Here is a 19,728-nt window from a genome sequence, read left to right on the forward strand (position 1 = left end):
GAACTACCCTTGTCACACCTGGGACCCAAGGAGGTCCCAGGCATAAAGGTAAGAACAGAGGTTTTATTTCAATGTTATTCAAAAAAAGAAAAGAGTGTCAGACAAAACGAAAAGGGGCGGCGGTGCCATCGTCCACGCGAATCGAATCTTAGCCCAAAAGGTCGACCAGCGTCGGCCATGTCTACGTTCGCACCACCCTCTCTTTGTCGGCGTTCCAAGCGCTTGCGTATCTAGTTTCCTTTCCTTCCGTTCTCCCGTGGTGGCGGTCCCGTGGAAAATTCACGCGTGTTTGGTTTCCTCAGGCTCCTCAGGGCGGCGGTCCCGTCGTCTACGCGAATGACAATAAATGTGTGTGCGTACCTTTCGTCACGATGATCCCCGATCAAGACAACCAATAAGCTCGCACCTTTCTTTCTGTCATTCTGTCACCTCTGTGTCGTGTGCTAAACAGCTTCGCTGGTCATCTACCATCACAGAGTGGAATGGCTCTTGATTTTTTAATGTGCGTCGATCACATCAACCTTGATTCGTACTCCTTTTCTATGTGAAGTTTCTGCGCTACGTTCGAAAAGCCCCCCCCCCCCCCACCCCCGCACAGAAAAAAAGAAAAAAAAGAATGAGCCAGATGGTATCGCACGCTGAACCCGTCCTGCATATGACCCACCTCTCTGTATTGCGCGCTTGCAATAAAGCAGAGACATACCATAGTACCAACCTATGCCTGAATTCGGGAAGGCGTATCCGGGAACGGCAGGGCTTATGGCGACATTTCCTGAAACTGAGAGGATCTATAGTGCCTTGTAGAACGTCCTTGCGTTGCACGACTCATCTCTTCAAAAAAAGAAAAGTTGCTTCTTGACAACACGCCGCTACTCGATAGGTTTCTTTCAAAAGTGGGTCTTAGCAGCAACACTTCTACAGGCATTGATTGAAAACAGCGTCAAATGTGGCTTCATTTTTCAATCAAGACGACAACTTGCTTTTTTTTTGTCGCGCGTCTGCGCTACAGTGGCATCCGGGCCTTATTCCATTGTATATGTTTACGCTAGAACGGCTCCCCTGTGCTGAAGCCTCCCATGGCTTGAGATGTTAGGCCTAGAAAACATGGACACGAGAGGAAAGAAAAGGACAACGCAGACACCGTTTCCGTGTTTTCTACGCCTAACATTTCAAAGCACAAATGCTTAACGACTATCGGAGCTTTCTGTCGTTTCAAGCTTTCTCATTACAAACACACAGAGTATGAAAGCAGAGAGAAACTACAGCTCCGACGAAAATCCTTTCAGGGTCCCCTTTTGAGCCTGGCTCGAAAGCTCATTGCGTAGCATTTGCTTTTGTCATATCAATGTGACCACTTGTGGACATAGGGCAAAGACGTCGCTCTTCAATGCGCACACAGGAGCACTGCATTCCTAACAACGAAACTGGTGAAGAGGTTAACAGGCAAATAGGTTTCTTCAGTCTACTTCCTCGGCGTCCGCTATAGTTTACTCGTCTAAGTACTCGAACACGCACGTGAAATGGGCACGGTGCATATGAACACGGACACTGCTGGCGTTCTCGGAGTGGAGCCGCTCTTCGAAGTGAGCGATTGAGAGCGAAGCCGCTCATTCGAGGCGCACACTTCCATCCTGCGGTTATATGCGCCGTGCCTTCGAGCAGGTTTTCAACACTACCATCTTCGCCGCAACGGCAAACAAGAGCCACGGGTGCTACGTCGAGGAGGACGTCAAGTGGTGACACAGGAGCGCAGGCAGTGTTGTCATGATGGCAGTGAGCAATGTGTTCCATCCTACTTTGGCGTGGCCATTGATTTCTGAAAAGAAGGAAGAGGGACAATTGCATTGTTTTATATTAAAATCGAAACAAATCTTTACTACTAATAATTACTTAGAAAGAAAAGTACGTGCAGGCAGGAACTCATAACTCCTCTCGAAGTTGGGTGAGGGTTCCTATGCTGTTTTTCATGCCGACGCTTCGCAATATCAAAACTTCACTGAAAACCCGAGACTTATAATGTCTCGCAGAAAAGTTGAAAGCACTTTCGTAGAGCGGGGCGCCCAGGTCACACTAGTCCATAGTCCAAACACATGTTGTAGCACAAAGTGCAATCTGAATTAAAAGGGTGAGTCTGTTAGGAGACTTAGATCGCAAGTAGAAAAACAACAAAAAATTATTGGTACATGAAACAGAGGTAGATGCAGAACAGCTCGCGTTTAAAGAGGTTGTTTTTTTGTTTGCATATTCTGTTGCCTATATATACGGTGTAAACTCTACAACACTTAAGAGGTCGGGACGCACCACAGATGATGTTCTTGAAGGGCCTCCCAGCCCCGGGAGCCCGCTGCGGGCCCGAGGACGTCACCAGAGGTCTCGGCACGACCCAGGAGCCGTTGCGGCACACCAGCTCCCGGGGTCCCCGCAGCTCGAAGCCTTCGAGGCAGTAGTAGCGCGTCACGGATCCCTCGGACGGAGTGCGCCAGCATGTATCCTCGCCGCTCACGTTGTAGAAGCCGTTCACGATCTCTGGAGGTTCGGGCGGGCATCCGGCGTCTGCATGCAGCGCGGGAAACACTTTTATGTGCCCTGGATTTGGAAGGCTGGGCGCGCGGCAATAATCGTATTGTAAGGGACCACTTTATTTCAGCCGAGCTCGTGCTACTACCACGAGGATCAAGCTGTGCTACTGGAGATTATATATATATATATATATATATATATATATATATATATATATACACGACGGGACGCAGAGGGCAAACACGACGAAGACACGATTATTCATGTACCAACTAACCCAAGTGAGCACAAACAGAACAGGCTAGCCCTTAGACTGAACAGCAAGTCATCGAAACGGTCACTGCCTTTGCAGATATGGACAAGAACATGGGCAAGGATAGGCGTCCTTTTTTATTTTACGTGTAGCAGAATAGGATGGTACGCCACTTTAGGCTCGGCTATCCCGAATTTGCAAATACGCTACTCAGTCATAATGAGCAAGGGAAAAAAAACTGAATGAAGAAAATTTCAACGCGCATACACACAAGTGCCAGTCACAAGCACACAAAACGTGCTCGCCCGTTAAACAGGTGGAACCACGAACAAACGGTGTCGTGCCTAATTCATAAATTTTAAATGTAGAAAAATGAAAAAGCACACCCATCTAGAGCCGGCTGTCCCAAAAGCGTTACTCAGGAAAGAATTAAAAATAAAAGGAAAGAAAGCACTGCACACACGGACACAAGTCACAAGCACACAAATAGCGTCACTATGGGCAACATCGCCGTAAGGAGCTGTACAGCAACAGCCAGAAAAATTACTTTGGGAGAATCGATGACCCCGTATACCGTATTCCTCACTTATGCATGCTAAAGACACTGCTAACGATCACCTGAAATTTTCATTTCGATGATATTCATATAGAAGGCGGTTTCATGGCGTGTCATCTTTTGGAATTATTTATTTCGCCAGTACAATTCTCTTGTTTTCGTCATGGGAGAGTGCAATCAATTTTGACGGAAACAGTAACTGCACCAGCATGTGATACGGCCGTACATTCGCATTTGTCGCATTTTTTTAGGTCTGTATACGGCGTACAGACTTAACATCTGCCGCTTCATACTTCCTCGTACTACTTAACCGCTGTACGCGTGGCCAAATGATCAAGAGATGTACCCATCTCGAGGGTATACGATGCATAAACAGCATGTTCCTTTTGTTTTTTATTATGCAAATTGCCCATCGTGTCCCCGCTGTCTGCATACGGTTCGTTATTTTTACATAACTAAGCAGGTGGCGTCGAAAGCAGGGCAACGTAGTCTGCACGAATGTGGCGCACACCTTTAAAGCTGATTTCTCCACAATATGAGTCAATATGAGAAGCAGCCCGCTTCGCTAGGTAACCGGCGGCATAAGAAGCTTGCCTTCTGTCTTATCGAAAATAAATTGAACAAAATTAAACTCTGCAAGAAGCACATAATCAGTTTTAAAGGAAAAGTTCACTATTACAACGAATTAACGTGTAGTTAGTACCCAGAAATGTTAGTGAAAAACGTTACTAGAGCACCATTCGGGCTTGCATATCAGTAATCCAAAACGAACAACAACAACAACAACAACAACAACAACAACAACAACAACAACAACAACAACAACAACAACAACAACAACAACAACAACAACAACAACAACAACAACAACAACAACAACAACAACAACAACAACAACAACAACAACAACAACAACAACAACAACAACAACAACAACAACAACAACAACAACAACAACAACAACAACAACAACAACAACAACAACAACAACAACAACAACAACAACAACAACAACAACAACAACAACAACAACAACAACAACAACAAAAACAACAACAACAACAACAACAACAACAACAACAACAACAACAACAACAACAACAACAACAACAACAACAACAACAACAACAACAACAACAACAACAACAACAACGTTGCAAATGAGTCGGCGTCAGAGTTTCGAGCTTGCAGTTTTGTCGTTGCCACTGCAGCTGTCGCCACAGCAGCTGCGAGTGAAGTCAGTTCGGATACATTAAATAACGTTGCGAAAAGCCAGTCGTCTGACTAACAGCAATAATTTATGTCGTTACGTTACGATACAGTGGTTGCATACACTGAAAGACTCTAGCATCGCACGCCATTGCCCACGAGTCAGAAAGCTCAGTGCCCAATTTTTTCAAACTTATTCCTTTTCTTTAGCGCCTTTCTCATTCTGTCTTTCCCTCCCCTGTGCCCTTTCCAACGCAGAGTAGCATGTCAGCGATGTCTATACTCCGGCTAAAATCTGTGGCTATCATTTAAGGGTTCTCTCTCTTTTCACGAGAGCTTCCTCTCCGAGGACACAAAACGTTCCACCCCACATTTTTTTTTAGCATGGATAACTTTCATTATACGGTTGTTTCGGGAAACCTCCGTTGCCGTACTAAGTCTCTCCTTCGCGTCTAAAACCCAGGCGCAATCGAATGGGGCGAACTCGATTTTTTTCGAAAGCGTTAAATGTACCGTATAACGGCAGCGTCGGTTGCATGCGTGAACACAAGATACAGGCGTGATCGAGCAGAAGATTGAGCGAGTTGATGGGCTTTCCAGTGGCTCAGCGCACCCAATGATCTCGCGAAAGCTATGCAACGCGTTACTTCAAATGTACTCTGCATCATTGCTTCCGCCAAGCATCGTGGAAGTGGCGCCCGAAAGTAGCTTCGCTCCACTGCAGTGCAACGAAGTCGAACAGTGTCTAAAAGTGGGTGTCCCTGAACTGGCGGGCTGCGTTTCTCAAATGGCTTCCATGAGGAGAATCCTGAAAAGACCATGGTTCCAGTATAGCCCGGCGTGAGGTAGCTTAAACGCATTTGTAGGACTGCTGACCAAAAACTGCAAGTGCCACTTTGTGATAGGGGACAGCTTGTTAAGAGATTAATGCTATGGCTGTTACATTGTGGAAAAGTCAATTATATGTAAAAACGAATGAGGCTCAATCCATGTACCGAATTCCTTGTAATCTTTTGTCACTGTGCGCACCGTTCCGCCTAACCAGCGCACTGAGCTGAAGCTTTCTGCGAGACAGAACGTCCGTGCAGCACGATGTGTGTTACTCCGAAGCGGGGCTGTTTATTATGACCATTAGTCGCTGAACATATTCGTGTCACGTGTATATAGTACACTTGCTTCAGAGACAGCAGCACCAGGCTAGAGAGCGATGTATATACTATATACGAATGCCATTTTCACAGGCGGAGGTCCTTGTACCATGGCCACACGCGGTGCTGACGCAGCGAATCTGTTGAACCGCTTCTGGACTCTGCGCACCTTCACATGTGCGCTGCTGGTGCTCTTTCTGTCACCTTCTTTCTTTTCTGATTCCCCCAGTGCAGGGTAGCAAACAGGACGTGCCTCCCCCTCTCCCACGCATGGTTACCGTCCCTACGTTTCTTTCCTTCTGTTTCTAACTCCTTCCTTGACGAGAACATGCTGCACATCCGCGACGCCAAGTGACATCGCCTGTCGCGAACCAACCACGTCCGAGTGCTATACGAATATTCGGTCGGCGTCTAAATGTTTAAATAAAGGGCGTGACATATTAATGAGATATTAATTCATATTAATTTCCGAACTTTGCGGAGAAATACATAGGCGTTTCAGTTACTTTTGTGCTTGGACGCATAAAACGACGCTCTGTTAAGAAAGTAACTGGAACGCCATTGCTCTTTTCCGCAAAGTTCGGGAACTAATACCTCGGAACTGGTGTCATCCCGAGAATTCGTTCCACGTGGATCGGCCTGGTGAACTCCACGGATATATATATATATATATATATATAACTCCACGGATATATATATATATATATATATATATATATATATATATATATATATATATATATAGAGAGAGAGAGAGAGAGAGAGAGAGAGAGAGAGAGAGAGAAAGCAAGGAAGGAAAAGCAGAGAGGTCAACCAGATGAGCACCCGGTTTTCTACTCTACACTGGGAATTTTTATATTGCAATATGGGCCATAACGTAATAAGTTAAAAACTTCATGAGTTAATCTTTGTTAATTAGTCGATTAGGCATTTCAATTTTTCGTTATGTCTGCCTTCTTGAGTAGACCAGCCTATGAACTATAATTGTGCTGTCTACCACTAGGAACCTTTTAAAATAATTGAGAATGTTCGCTGAAACAGCCGGTGCATACAAGCGGTCAGCCTAAGCGCAAAGAGCTTGTTGGCAACAAAGCTGAATGCTCGTGACGGAAAAGAACTAGCTGATGCAAAGCCTCAGTGCAGGAAGCTCTATCTCGAAGTCGAGTGTCTTTGTTTAGCGGTGCTTCTGCAGCGGGCAGCGCCTGTTATCATTGAGCGTGCTTTGTCTTCAAACACGAGACGCAAACAGCACGCGCGTCCGCCTAGCCAAAAAGTGACAAGGGCTAAATATAGAGCTCCGCAGGAGTTACTGGCAGTGTGTGGAAGATGCCTGTAAGAGATTTCCCTTGGCGATGCTAAAGAAAGAACGGGTTAAAAGGTCAGTATACTGAAGAATATTAAATAGGGTTGCACCGTTAGCAATGTTTTCTTGAGTCGTACCAAATACGAACATTTGAGCAAAACGACCTTCCAATATTTCCAGTTTCTAAAAAAAAAGTGAAACTAAAGGTTCCGCAGAGTCTGTTCGGCAACAAAAGCCTCGTTATCTGTTATATGTTATTCCATTAACAACTGTATATAGAGGTCAGGTTAACTGAGAAGTTTGTAAATGAGAAACAAAGGAACTTACGATCATATCATGGTGCACTATAGCAATGTCAGTAATGAAGAAAAGGAAGAACACGTCCCAGAGCTTAGTGCTAGTTGTACAATCTAAGGGCAATACTACAGCACCTCACATATTATTAAAGGAATGCAATCATGGTAAGATTGGCCAAATAATCGCTTTGTATAAATAGCAACAGCGAATTCAAAGGCTGCCTAAGGCGAGACATGCTTTCACAACGGCTGAGAGCTATCGCGCATAAGTGACCTATTCCGTGTGCTAGTTCAGGAGCTAGATAGTCCGCGCAACAACCACGGTTCACCTGCATGAAAATCATTCAGATGAGTCGTTCTCCGTGTGGATTGCAAGAACTGTTGTTGCGATTTGTAGAAATACGATCGAAACGAATATTCGAGAACTTGGAATAGTGAATTGTCGAATCGAATACCGAGGACTATTCGATTCGCATTGGAAGTTTATAGCATTCGAACGCCCCACATATTAGGTCAAGCTGTATTATTCTCTCTCTCTCAAGCTGCATTAGTGAATTATGCTTCCGCAATAGCAAGGTGGCCACTCGTAGCGCTACAGGAGGCTTGGTAAGCCACAAAAGATGCATGCAAGAACGAAAGACGCGTGGCGACGTCACCCTGAAGCCCCTGCGCAAGTTCGTCGTGACGTCATGGGTTTCGACTGCGCCTACTCAGGAGACAATATCTCGAAATGCGGGACGTCACACCGACGTGCCGGCGCTGAGGTATGAGCATGAAATTGAAAAAAAAAAGAAGAGATATAAAAAGGGAACGTGTTGGTATTTCACTTTCCCTAGTAATGATGATCTATTTTCCTCCAAATGAATGAAAATATACATATGAAAGAAGAATTCGCCAACTTGTTGCTTATTAGTGTTCCTTTAAAGCTTTACATCAGGAAAGAATAGGGAGAACTACGGGAAGAAGAGGAAGGGCTCAAACTCTAGTTGATTCGGACTCGCACTTTTATTGGCTGGGCTTCAATACTTACCGTAGGCGGCTATGTAAACGGCTGAATAGACGGCTAAGGTAACAGCGGCCATCTTAGGTATCGAGAATGACTGTGGTCGCAGGCAAAAATATCTGATTTCTAATGAAGCGCCTCACTCGCTCTCCCAATTCTGATGAATCCGGCAAAAGAGATAGCTTCGTGAAGACAGAATTGACGCAAAAAACAAAAAAACAAAACAATCCAGGGCACTTCGTTGCCCGAACAATATGGCAACTGAGCGGAATTAATGCTTGGCAATTTGACGGAAAGTCAAGCTTTCTTATGAGGTTAGTGTAAGCTAAAGTATACGTTGCGTTTTTCAGAGGTTTGCACACTCAAAGCGTTAAAATGCCGCGATAATATGTGCTTTTCATGGCCTTTTCTTTCGACGGAAAGTATCAAGTTGAAAACATGTATGCCAAATGCGTTCCCTTACTTGGGCTCAAAGCTGTCTTCTTACGTTAAACCAGACGGTCGTCAATGCTGGCTACAATGGGAACACACTCGTTTTTGGGTAATTAGACACTTCCGTAAAACAGATGGAGATACGACAGGGCACAACTGTTTCTTCCCCATACTTCGTTTTACCCTAATGTGACACCGCAGCGGATTATCTACGAGGCCTGCTCTGGTGCTCCAGACAGCGCTCAAGACTGCCCTCGCGGGAGGACAAGCGCTCGCTCGCCCAATCACACGCCTAATCGGCCCAGGTTAGATGAATTTCCCATTCCTGAGTGAATGCAGTTGCTTTTACATTTTAACTTGGCACTTTAGTCTAAGTTAAAGCGCAATTTACGACAACCTCTCCCAAAAGCAAGCGCACGGGCTTAGAACGCCGAAAAACCATCGCAAATTATTTTCGTGAGGTTGGTATAACTCTGGCTGGGCAATATGTCCGCGTCGACGCAGTGACGCCGAAAATACGCTCGAAACACGCTCAACGTGGTTGCCTCTCTCTCTCGAGAGCGGTTTCTTGAGGAATGAACGTAGCTGTCGGGCTCGGGAGAGAAATGAGTGATGTCGGTCGAAACCTGTCGTCTTGGAGCGAGCGCAGATGGAGTGGGATAGGGCCACCTTCTGGCCGTAACGACCGCGCCCGACGGTGTGCCCTCATTCGATCCGCTGCTGCCCGGCCGAGCCTGCAGCCAAAGGGAGCCGCCTGCTGCGACCGCGTGGGCGTGGACGACGGTTTTCTCGACGCTCTTGCGCGTTTCCCCGATTCCTTTTTCATTGTGGTGTGCGTTTTCACCGTTCGATGGGTGCACTGACATTTCTCAAACCACACTCAAGGACGTCTACTTCAGTCGTACTCATTTTTTTTTCTTTCTGTGACCATGCGGTGACACTTTGGTCGATGCAGCCTGGGGCTGAAATGCCGTTGAAACAAACAAACAAACAAACAAACAAACAAACAAACAAACAAACAAACAAACAAACAAACAAACAAACAAACAAACAAACAAACAAACAAACAAACAAACAAACCAGCTTGCCCATCTATCTATCTATCTATCTATCTATCTATCTATCTATCTATCTATCTATCTATCTATCTATCTATCTATCTATCTATCTATCTATCTATCTATCTATCTATCTATCTATCTATCTATCTATCTATCCATCTATCCATCCATCCATCTATCCATCCATCCATCCATCCATCCACCCACCCACCCACCCACCCACCCATCCATCCATCTATCTATCTATCTATCTATCTATCTATCTATCTATCTATCTATCTATCTATCTATCTATCTATCTATCTATCTATCTATCTATCTATCTATCTATCTATCTATCTATCTATCTATCTATCTATCTATCTATCTATCTATCTATCTATCTATCTATCTATCAAAGCAAAAATAAATTAACGAAACAAATCAACCAATACAAAGTAAACATAAAATAAAACAAAGTGTCGTGATAAAAAACGGAAAAAAGAAACCTCAAGGTCATGCTTCGCGCTATGGCCGAAATATATATATATATATATATATATACATATATATATATATTCTGTTCATCGCACACCACCACTCACGTTCGAGGGGCGCTCGTTGTGGCCGCCACTTCCGTTCGCGAAGTCTATATATCGTCTCGATTTTTGTTTTCAGAAGAAACTCTGTGTGTTTATTGTTGTTCATGATATTATATTTGCTTCCCTAGCAGGTTCTCATGGTGGTTATGAACTGTAGCTATGCCCTTTGCATCGGGAAGGCATTTTCTAATTGCACTAACCAACGAAACTTAAAAAGAAAAAGAGAAAGAAAAGGGAAAAGGCAAGAAAGAGAGAAAGAAAAGGAAGGAAAAGGACAGAAAACATAATCTTCGACTGATTGTCAGCAACCGATCGCGACTGCACTCAGATCAGTCTCTGGATGGATGAATGGATGCTATGAGCGTCCCCTTTGGAACGGGGTGGTGGGTTGCGCCACCAAGCTCTTCTTATTATATTGCCTAATTTCCTACCTATGTGAAAAAAGAAAAAAAAAGAAAGAAAAGGAAAAAAATAAATTGCGATGAATTCCCATTAGCAAACTTTCTGAATATGTTGTTGAATATGTCCTTTATGTGCCCGTTCCCCCTCCCCCTGTGCAGAGTAGCAGGCTAGAGCGCCTTAGCTCAGGCCGACCACTCTGCCTTCTTTCAATTAAATAATCTCTCTCGTTGAATAGCATAACACCTGCTTTTTCACGCTCAATTTCAGACCTAAATTCTCGCCTTCCTGTTCACAGATATTGGCCAGACGTTGTATATCCCTTTGCTTGTTAGCTAGCACACAACGTCGTCCGCATAAAATAAACCTGGAAGCTGCTGCTATACTACTGTACTCGCCTGTTTGTATGAGAGATTAAGCCCGATATTACGTCCCTCTAGCGCCCTTTCCATTCTCACCATGCACATCTTAACCAGTAGTGGGGATAAAGGGCACCACTGCCTCATTCCCTTGTTGATATTAACTTTCTCATCGTTCCTCATCCCTTCCCATTCAACGCAACCGGTATTTTCTAGGTAAATCTCCCTCAAAAGTTGTATACCATCGTCGCCTAAGCCTTCCCTATCCAGAAAATCCCACAAAATCTTGCAGTCTACACTGTCATACGCTCTTGTACACTCTAAGAGCAGTTTACACCCTTTGGCTTGCCCCTTCTGCCACAGAAAAATAATCGTCATCTGCCTTGATGCGTTTCTTTTCTTTATCGCTGCGAGCCCAGAACTTTCCAGTAACGAATGGCACACGCGTTATCAGCATAGAACAGTTTACACCCTTTGGAGTGCCCCTTGTGATAACGCGCGTGCCGTTCGTCACTGGAAAGTTCCGGGCTTGCAGCGATAAAGAAAGGAAACGCATCAAGGCAGATGACGATTATTTTTGTGTGGCAGAAGGGGCAAGCCATAGGGTGTAAACTGTTCTTAGAGTGTAATGTCTAAAAATGCCACATATAACGTTCTCCTTTCTACTATAGATATTTCAATAGACTGAGTAAGGACAAATAAGTTATCATCCAGACGCCTACCTATTCTGAAGCCATTTTGAAGTTCCCAGAAATTCCATTACACCCTGGCCATGCTTGTAGCTTTAATTTCCTGCACTGCTAACCTGTATATTACCGATGCGACGGTCAATGGTCTATATGAGTGAATTCTATCTTTCTCCTGCTTACCATTGTAAATGAAATTCATTCTACTTTGTCGCCAACTGTCTCGTATTTGTCCATCTTTTGGACTTTTTGCTACTGCTTTCAAGAGAGCTTCCTTACTTTTTGCTCCTAGTTCATTAATCAGCAGAACGGAAACCTCGTCTAGCCCTGTGGCTCTGCTTTTTGGAATTTTCTCTTCGGCTTTCTTCCAGTGTTATGTGCGCCCCTATACGGTTCCCTGAAATATTCGAACTGTACCGTAGAGCCTTTCTTTTTATGATCTACCCAATAGTTCAACGTCCTGTTTGCATGGCCGATTTGTTAGATCGTCGTACTCAAAACGAGCCTGCTGCTTAAAGGTTGGGCAGTGTTAGTCATTCGGTATACGATATCTTTTGTAGCCCCGAACTTAAATGTCCTGTACGTCGACTCATCGTTCTCGTGTTCTACTATAGGAATCATTCATCTGCGAATTAATGCGGATGCACTGTACTTAGTGGGAGAGGAGTATACATTTACATTATTTCTTCTTTTTTTGTGGCTCGGATCTGTGACTACTGTTGCCTTGACGAATACAAATCCTCTGTCGAAACGTTCGCATCGGTGTGCGGCAGCCTTTTCTCCAGTCGTCCATTAGTCCGCCGCAAATGATGCATAATAACAGCCAGCGTCACATCCCTCAGTGGTAAACAGCCGATAATATATTTGCTTCTATTGAGATTTGAAATTCTAGCGCGTCAGCGTGTTCAATATAATCTCGCAGCGGGGTGACTTTTGTTCTAACGCCGCAGTTCAGTTATTTCTTTCTATTTCATATTTCACGAAGCTGAATTGAAGAGAAGGTTACGGCTGTCTGTGCGCAGTCGCCAAGGATTAGTCAGGAGCTGGAAAGGAGGGCAGAAAAGCGATTGCGGAATTGTTGAGGGCGCATAAGTCAATGGCAAATGAGTACAGACATCGGCGTTTCGATTCAGCACCGCGCAGAGAGCTTAGGAGCAAAAAAAAGAAAAGAAAAATGGTTTTGGTAAGTGTGCGAGAGGTACTTGCTCCCAAGTCAAGACATCCGCTCTTTGTTAAAGCTTGCAGAATCATTTGCGAGCCTCTCCCGGTCTTCTTTGCTGTTTATTGCGGCTGGTCGTAGTTTCTGCCTCGTAGTTGCGGCAGAGAGCGACAGAGTTACATTTGCGGTTGGCTTTATTGTTCCCATCGATCCATACTTAGTTTGCATCGACCGCATCGCTCTCAATCGATGTGGGAAAGCGTCAGTGCGCGCGCGCGTTTCGAGCTTTGCACTGCGTTATTGCGGGGTCCGCAGGGGAAAACATTTGTACTTCCTTCCGTTATTGTTCCCGTCCAAACGCACGCACACTTGCGAACATGCAAACTTGTGCAACGTTGGCAGCCTTTCGCTTTTGGAATCGCTTCTGCACGCTGAAAGAATGATGATTTGGCCTCACCGCGAAATTTTGGATGTCTCGTTGAGTGCGCCTACAGCTTGTCGTGGCCCGCCATGCACTAGACGGTTTACATTGCCATTTACGTTCAGGAACGGTCGAGCAAGCTTTGCTGGAATGTTGCAGTATTTGAGCAGAATTGAATGCGGGCGCAGTTGCCTTCTTTCTTTTCTTTTGTAGGGTCCTGAAGGGTGGCTCTTTGTTTACGTGTGTATTTAGATTTCATCATGAATCATGTTTTTCATGTGATATTGAAAAACTGTGAGAACTATTTTTTTTATTCTTATGTTTAAAGGGGCTGTCTATGAAGTGTCCGCGGACATTAAAAGACGGTTTTCTCACTATCTACTCGTTATACTATAACAAATGTGACAAACGTTATCTATTTGAAATTAATTTACTATTCTTTAATTGCATTGGACTGCCCTTCGTTTGGCTGCGAACTGCTGAAACTTTTCACTTCAGCAGTCATCATCCTTGATTCATTTACCAATTTACAGTTGTGGAGAAGCTGGAAACATATTGTGCTTATTGCCAAACTTTCCGGTTATCAATCAATCAATCAATCAATCAATCAATCAATCAATCAATCAATCAATCAATCAATCAATCAATCAATCAATCAATCAATCAATCAATCAATCAACAAATCAATCAATCAATCAATCAATCAATCAATCAATCAATCAATCAATCAATCAATCAATCAATCAATCAATCAATCAATCAACGTGCTCTCCAAAGTCTCAGGTAGGGCCCCTGAAAATGGCAAGACGAAATAAGTCAGCGGCTGAGATTAGGGAAGGAACCAGGGAATGGAACCTTACACTAATCTTGCTTAATATAAGAAAGTAATTAAAGATTCGACGTCTTGCTACCAGAAACCTCGGATGATGAGCTGAGCCGAGATGCAGCGATAAAATAAATAAATAAAAATAATATAAAATAAAAAGAACGGGCCTGGTTAATGCCGCCATCCCTTTGTTCCAAAGGGGATATTCATATTATCTATCCCAATGTTCATTCCTATTTCTGTGCCTCTAATATATAGACTTTAGAATTTGAAGTCCTCACGATGGCACAATCACTGTGGGTGGCTAAAAGTTGTAATGACGGCTACGCGGCGATTCAATAAATAAATAAATAAATAAATAAATAAATAAATAAATAAATAAATAAATAAATAAATAGATAAATAAATAAATAAATAAATAAATCTTTATTTTTGACGAAATCAAATACAAGATGGGGATAAGTACACATTCGGAGGTACCGAAGTAACAACTGTCGGGGGGACCTCCTAACAAGACATGAAAAAGGGAAAGTAGGATCGTGGCAAACAGTGAGCCATGTCATATATTATACAATTTCTACATCAGCATGAAAAAAAAAAAACGGTAAGAGAGAAAAGAAATTATAAAAGATATCACAAGTATAATCCCACAGCTAAAAAGAAAGAAAAAGAATTGAAGAAATTTTAAATATAACTCGCAGAAATTCAAACAAAGATAAATGGCACGTAAAACTAACAACGAGTAAAACTAAAACTGACTAATATTGACACTTCCGGTGGTCCTCGTGGCCATATCTTAAAGACACTTTTCAAACTATCATTAGTACTTTAAAGATGCTGTATTAAAGCTTTCTCAAGAAAAAAAATACAACGGATGCAGAGTTGTACCTGAACTATATGTGAAGCTACCCACAGCTGGTTATTACGTATATATTATAAGTTCGTTTGCACTTGCTCGTGTCGGTCTCTACCTTTTCAGGCTGTTCATTTTCACTCTCTCAGTTGTCCTTGATGAGCTGCTCTCTTTGTATAGCGAAGCTGTATAAGGCTAAGGTTCCGTGCATTTTTGTTCCCCCGTGAACAAAAACTATCATCATCAATAGCTCATAACCCCGTAAGCATTCATGCTCCCGTAAGCAAGCAAAAAATGCAATGGCTCATAGCGCCATAAGGCAGAGGCTACAAGCAATCAGCAAAGTGAAGCGAACAGTGCTTAAATTCTTTCTAATCAGGCATACAACATACAGAACAGCATGTCGAAAACTGTCATCATCAATGGCTCATACCCCCGTGAGCAATGGCTTATACCCCCGTGAGAAAGCAAAAAAAAGAAAAGCAGTGACTCATAGTCCCGTAAGTATTATGGCTATTCACTTTGCGTGAATTAATTGCGATGACGCTACCCCTCTTGGCGTTGTCGGTGATTTCAATGTGGGTGCGTCGGTACCAAAAAGGGAGCGGTTTACACGTTCCATGTTGCAGACATATCCCTTGCGATGCTACACCGATCCGGCCCAACCAACCACCCAGCAACGTACGTGCATCAATCTGACATTATCATAGGATGTGTTTGCAGTTGCAAGTGAAACAATGACCACCGATCAAGACAGCAAATGAGCTCGTACCTTTGCTCAAAATTATGTGTCACCTTCGTGTCGTGTGCTAAACAGCTGCGCTGGTCAACCACCATCACAGAGGAATGGCTCATGATTTTATTGGTTAGGTTTTTATTTTTATTAGCGGACTCCCACCGTTAAAGCAGCGTAAGCATATGGACAGAAGATAACAACCGTCACCTTGAAACTGCGATATGCTCCTGGGAGAGCAGAATATATACTTCCTCGCTTTAATTCCAGTTCGGTGGCTTTAGGGTCAGATATTCACGAAGGACCGAGTTTAAGGGAATGTGTCCAGCTCGGGTCGTGCGTTAACGCGCCGTCATAGTATAAGGGTCGCGGCGTGCCACGATGGGAATTAATTTGTTGTTGACTAATAAATTCATACAGTTTAACGTCCCAAAGCGACACGAGAAGACGCCGTAACGGAGGCTTCGGGATTAATTTTGAATACTTGGGGTTCTTTAATGTCGCACATTAAACACAAACTGTTCTGTTTTGTTTTGTTCTGTTATACATGAGTTGTTCTGGAGAGAGTCAGGTAGGAAGTAAGTCTACTATTTGTCTACGTTGTAAATAAATAAATAAATAAATAAATAAATAAATAAATAAATAAATAAATAAATAATGACGCTAATATAGATGGCAATGCCGCAACGGGGATTTCATATGCATTCGGAGAATATCATATGCCCTTTGTAGTCCACATCTATTTGGTGCAGGACTTCTCCAAGTACTAAACGGTTTGGCAAGTCTAAACACTCATCTCAGTTGAAGTTTAGTCCTCAATACGGAGCATCAGTGCCTCACTTCACACACATCTGCACAGGACTACTTATCACAACCAATAATTTAACTCTGTGTCCAACTAAAACACTTTTAATGTAATACGTTACGCATTTTTTCCGCCGATGACTTGCTGACAATTTTACAATACCAAAAATGGGACGAGTGCTCTTTTTTTTTCCGTTTCGCATCCCATTAAATTGTGGCCTCGGCGGCCGGGAATCGAATTCGGGACCTCTCGCTCAGCTGTTAGCTGCTGCTGCCCACGGCAGGTATGCTGTGTTGCTGCAATTTAAATATTACACTGCGATAAGACGGGAGAGTAGGGTGCACCTGATAAACCGGCTATCTCAAATACTTTTCTTTGTTGAAGTAGCACAGAGCACAGATGAAAAATAAGTTAGACAAACAAAAAGTAAAAAAAAAATGTGAACGAACACAAAACGATAAACACCCGAACACGTGCCCCCAAGGAATAACATGCATAACTGTCTGCAACATGCCGTCGCCATAAAGCACCTGCCTTGCAGCACGAAAAAAAGACATTCGCCATACTATAGCACATCGGAAGGAGCTTAAACAAGCTAAGTCACCCAAGGAGCAGCGTGAAGTAAACGGAACACTAAAAAATCACAACGCAATGGTGAAAAAAAAAAAAGAAAGCGTTTAAGAAACACAGCGCAAGACACGTTTATAAGACTTACGGTGTTCGGTATTAAATGGTATAATTATATGTTGCGCCGTATTTTCATATGTCTGACAAGCGAACGCCGTAGGTATGAAATCGTATCCTGCACCGTGTTCCTTTAAATGTTTGTTAAATGTTTTCTTTTTTTTGTGCTAACAACTTGGCTAACTTCAGCTGGGAAATGCGGCATACCCTGCTTCGAAGGGACAGACTTTTGAGCAATGCATCCTGTTCGATGCTTCGATACATGCCGCTGCATCAGATTAACCGCTTGTTCAATGTAAGGTTGCTTCAGATAGGTTTATGAACGAACTAAGAAACACTGGAGTGAGCTGTACAGATCGCTTTGATACAGAAAGCAACAAACCGTTATTCGGATTCATAAGCGGCATACCTCTCGTTATTGTGTTACGCTACACTGCAAAGCAATTTAGGCCCTTAGCGATGAAGGGTGTACATTGGTCTATAACTCACACCTTTACACACGCGAAAATACGGTGCAAGGGTGTGAGTTCTAGATCGAGATATACTCTTATTCACTTTTAAGGGCGTAAATTGCATCACAGGGTAAGTGATTTAAACGGCGCAAAGCAAACCCGTGCGCTTTCCAGTCAACGACGCTGCAGGAAAGCGATCACACTACCGTCGACTCGCTTGAGAACAGTCATCGTAGAGCCAGAATCGTTAATTTACTGTTGTGCGACGAAAGAGGGCACCGTACGTTCATTACTGATCGAAGATCCTTTGTTGAAGTCAGTCTTCGCGATCCGGTCGCGGCGTCCCAAAATTACGAGTGCGATTATGATCAGATCGAGCGTGCATGGGCTCAGATGAATTGCGCGCGCACTCGGCAGCTCGTCAGCAAGCTGCGGCCCACGGCGATTGCGTTTTTCGTGCAGGCATAATTACTGTCTCTGCGTTGGACCGTTCGAAGGAATATGCTCTATATCGACTCAATGCTCGTATGTGCCTGCACAGAGTTGATCGCTACGGTTAAGGCCATCATGTCGGAATCGTAGCGAAAAACCCAGAGAGTGGTTTTGGCACGTAAAACCCCAAATATTATTATTATTAATTGCACACATTGTGTTTACTGTTTTCCACTCAAGTGCAGAAAACATTACGTTGGTCAAACTCGCCGATGTCTGAATGACAGGCTGCGCGAACATGGTTACAATTGTATTACATCTGGGATTTTTCTTGCGCAGCACTGCAAAACGTGTGGTTGCGAACCTGTCTTAGAGGAATGCGTCATTCTAGGTCGTAGTCGCAATCAGCTCACAAGAGAAATCATCGAAGCAAAGGCTATCGTACGTCTGGGCCATGCATGTGTAAGTTTACCTTCTTTATCATTATCAAGCAATGAATTGGCGTATCTCAGACTGCCGCCACACGCTGTCTGAATATGTTTTCACATGATTACTTTCGGTTTTGTTGCTTGATATTGTGTAATCTCTTGATGTCACATGGTTCGCTGAGTGTATAAGTAGCCTTCTGTGAGAAGTTAGCGCTCACTCTGTTCTCCATTCCCTTTCTTTACCGCTCCCACCTTCCTTCTTGCTCTTTCTGAGCTGCGCTACAAGCCTAAAATATGCTCTGAAGTCATTGTCGTCAGCATGTTGTCACTGCCTACTGTAACACAAATACTACGACTAAGCGAAATTGGCCATTTGGTGTGAAATGTGTGCGATTTGTGGTGTTTATTTCTGACCCAAAGGGCCAGAAAAAGTGCTCTCCGAATCGGGAAGCTTACAAAAAAAAAAAACAATTGCGTAATTTTTACACTGCCCTGCGGCTCCTGTCAAGCGGTAGCATTTTAATTGTCTCAATAAAGCAACTCCTGCAGTTGCCAATGGTCCTCATTCACTGAATGTTCGTGAGGGTTTGTTTTAATTACATATTTGAATCTTTCGCAACAAAGAGCTGTCACTTCGTTCTATTCTTTGTCTTTTTTTGTGAGCATAAGAATGTGCCTGAGCCACACATAGTTTTTTAACCTGGCTTGAAGTTGAAATTGGGTGCGCCACGTCTGAGATGCTCTAACGTAAAGCTAATGCCGTAGCTCGAAAAGCGCCCCACAAATTGGGACAGCTCGCTGCGACATCGCCTCAGAAATGTGTGCTTTATGGATCTCGGAGGCCCATCAGCACCTACTAGGTAGCGCTGCGCTCGCTAGATGTCACCGCGATGCTGCATGTTATAGGGAGCATCGATACCGAGCCAGGCTGCTATCGAGGCACCCTAGCCGGTCATAGACGGAAAAGCAGAAAGGTGTTCGAGACATATACACCTCGCCGTCGGCGCCATGGATTTTAATGATAACATGTTCTCTTCGTTTATCTTGTTTCTCCCTTTTAATCCATTTATCCCGTTCCCTCGATGCCGGGTAGAAAACCTGATGTGTATCTGGATAAATTCGTTCCTTT

At 43.7% G+C, this 19,728-nt stretch overlaps 1 protein-coding gene across 2 annotated transcripts in view; it reads right to left on the bottom strand.

The window, feature by feature from the left end:
• Positions 1-597: 597 nt before the first annotated feature.
• The window catches only part of LOC142583000 (uncharacterized), a 146,715-nt gene continuing 127,584 nt past the window's right edge, over positions 598-19,728 (bottom strand). For both annotated transcript variants that reach the window (XM_075693214.1, XM_075693213.1), the window contains exons 4-5: positions 2,302-2,553; positions 598-1,816 (exon numbers count right to left, since the gene is read on the bottom strand). In XM_075693214.1, the coding sequence (XP_075549329.1) occupies positions 1,713-1,816; positions 2,302-2,553 (356 nt within the window). In that variant the 3' untranslated portion in view covers positions 598-1,712. The remainder of the gene's footprint in view (positions 1,817-2,301; positions 2,554-19,728) is intronic.

The sequence above is a fragment of the Dermacentor variabilis genome, chromosome 5, assembly GCF_050947875.1.
Source record: "Dermacentor variabilis isolate Ectoservices chromosome 5, ASM5094787v1, whole genome shotgun sequence".
Taxonomy (NCBI): domain Eukaryota; kingdom Metazoa; phylum Arthropoda; class Arachnida; order Ixodida; family Ixodidae; genus Dermacentor; species Dermacentor variabilis.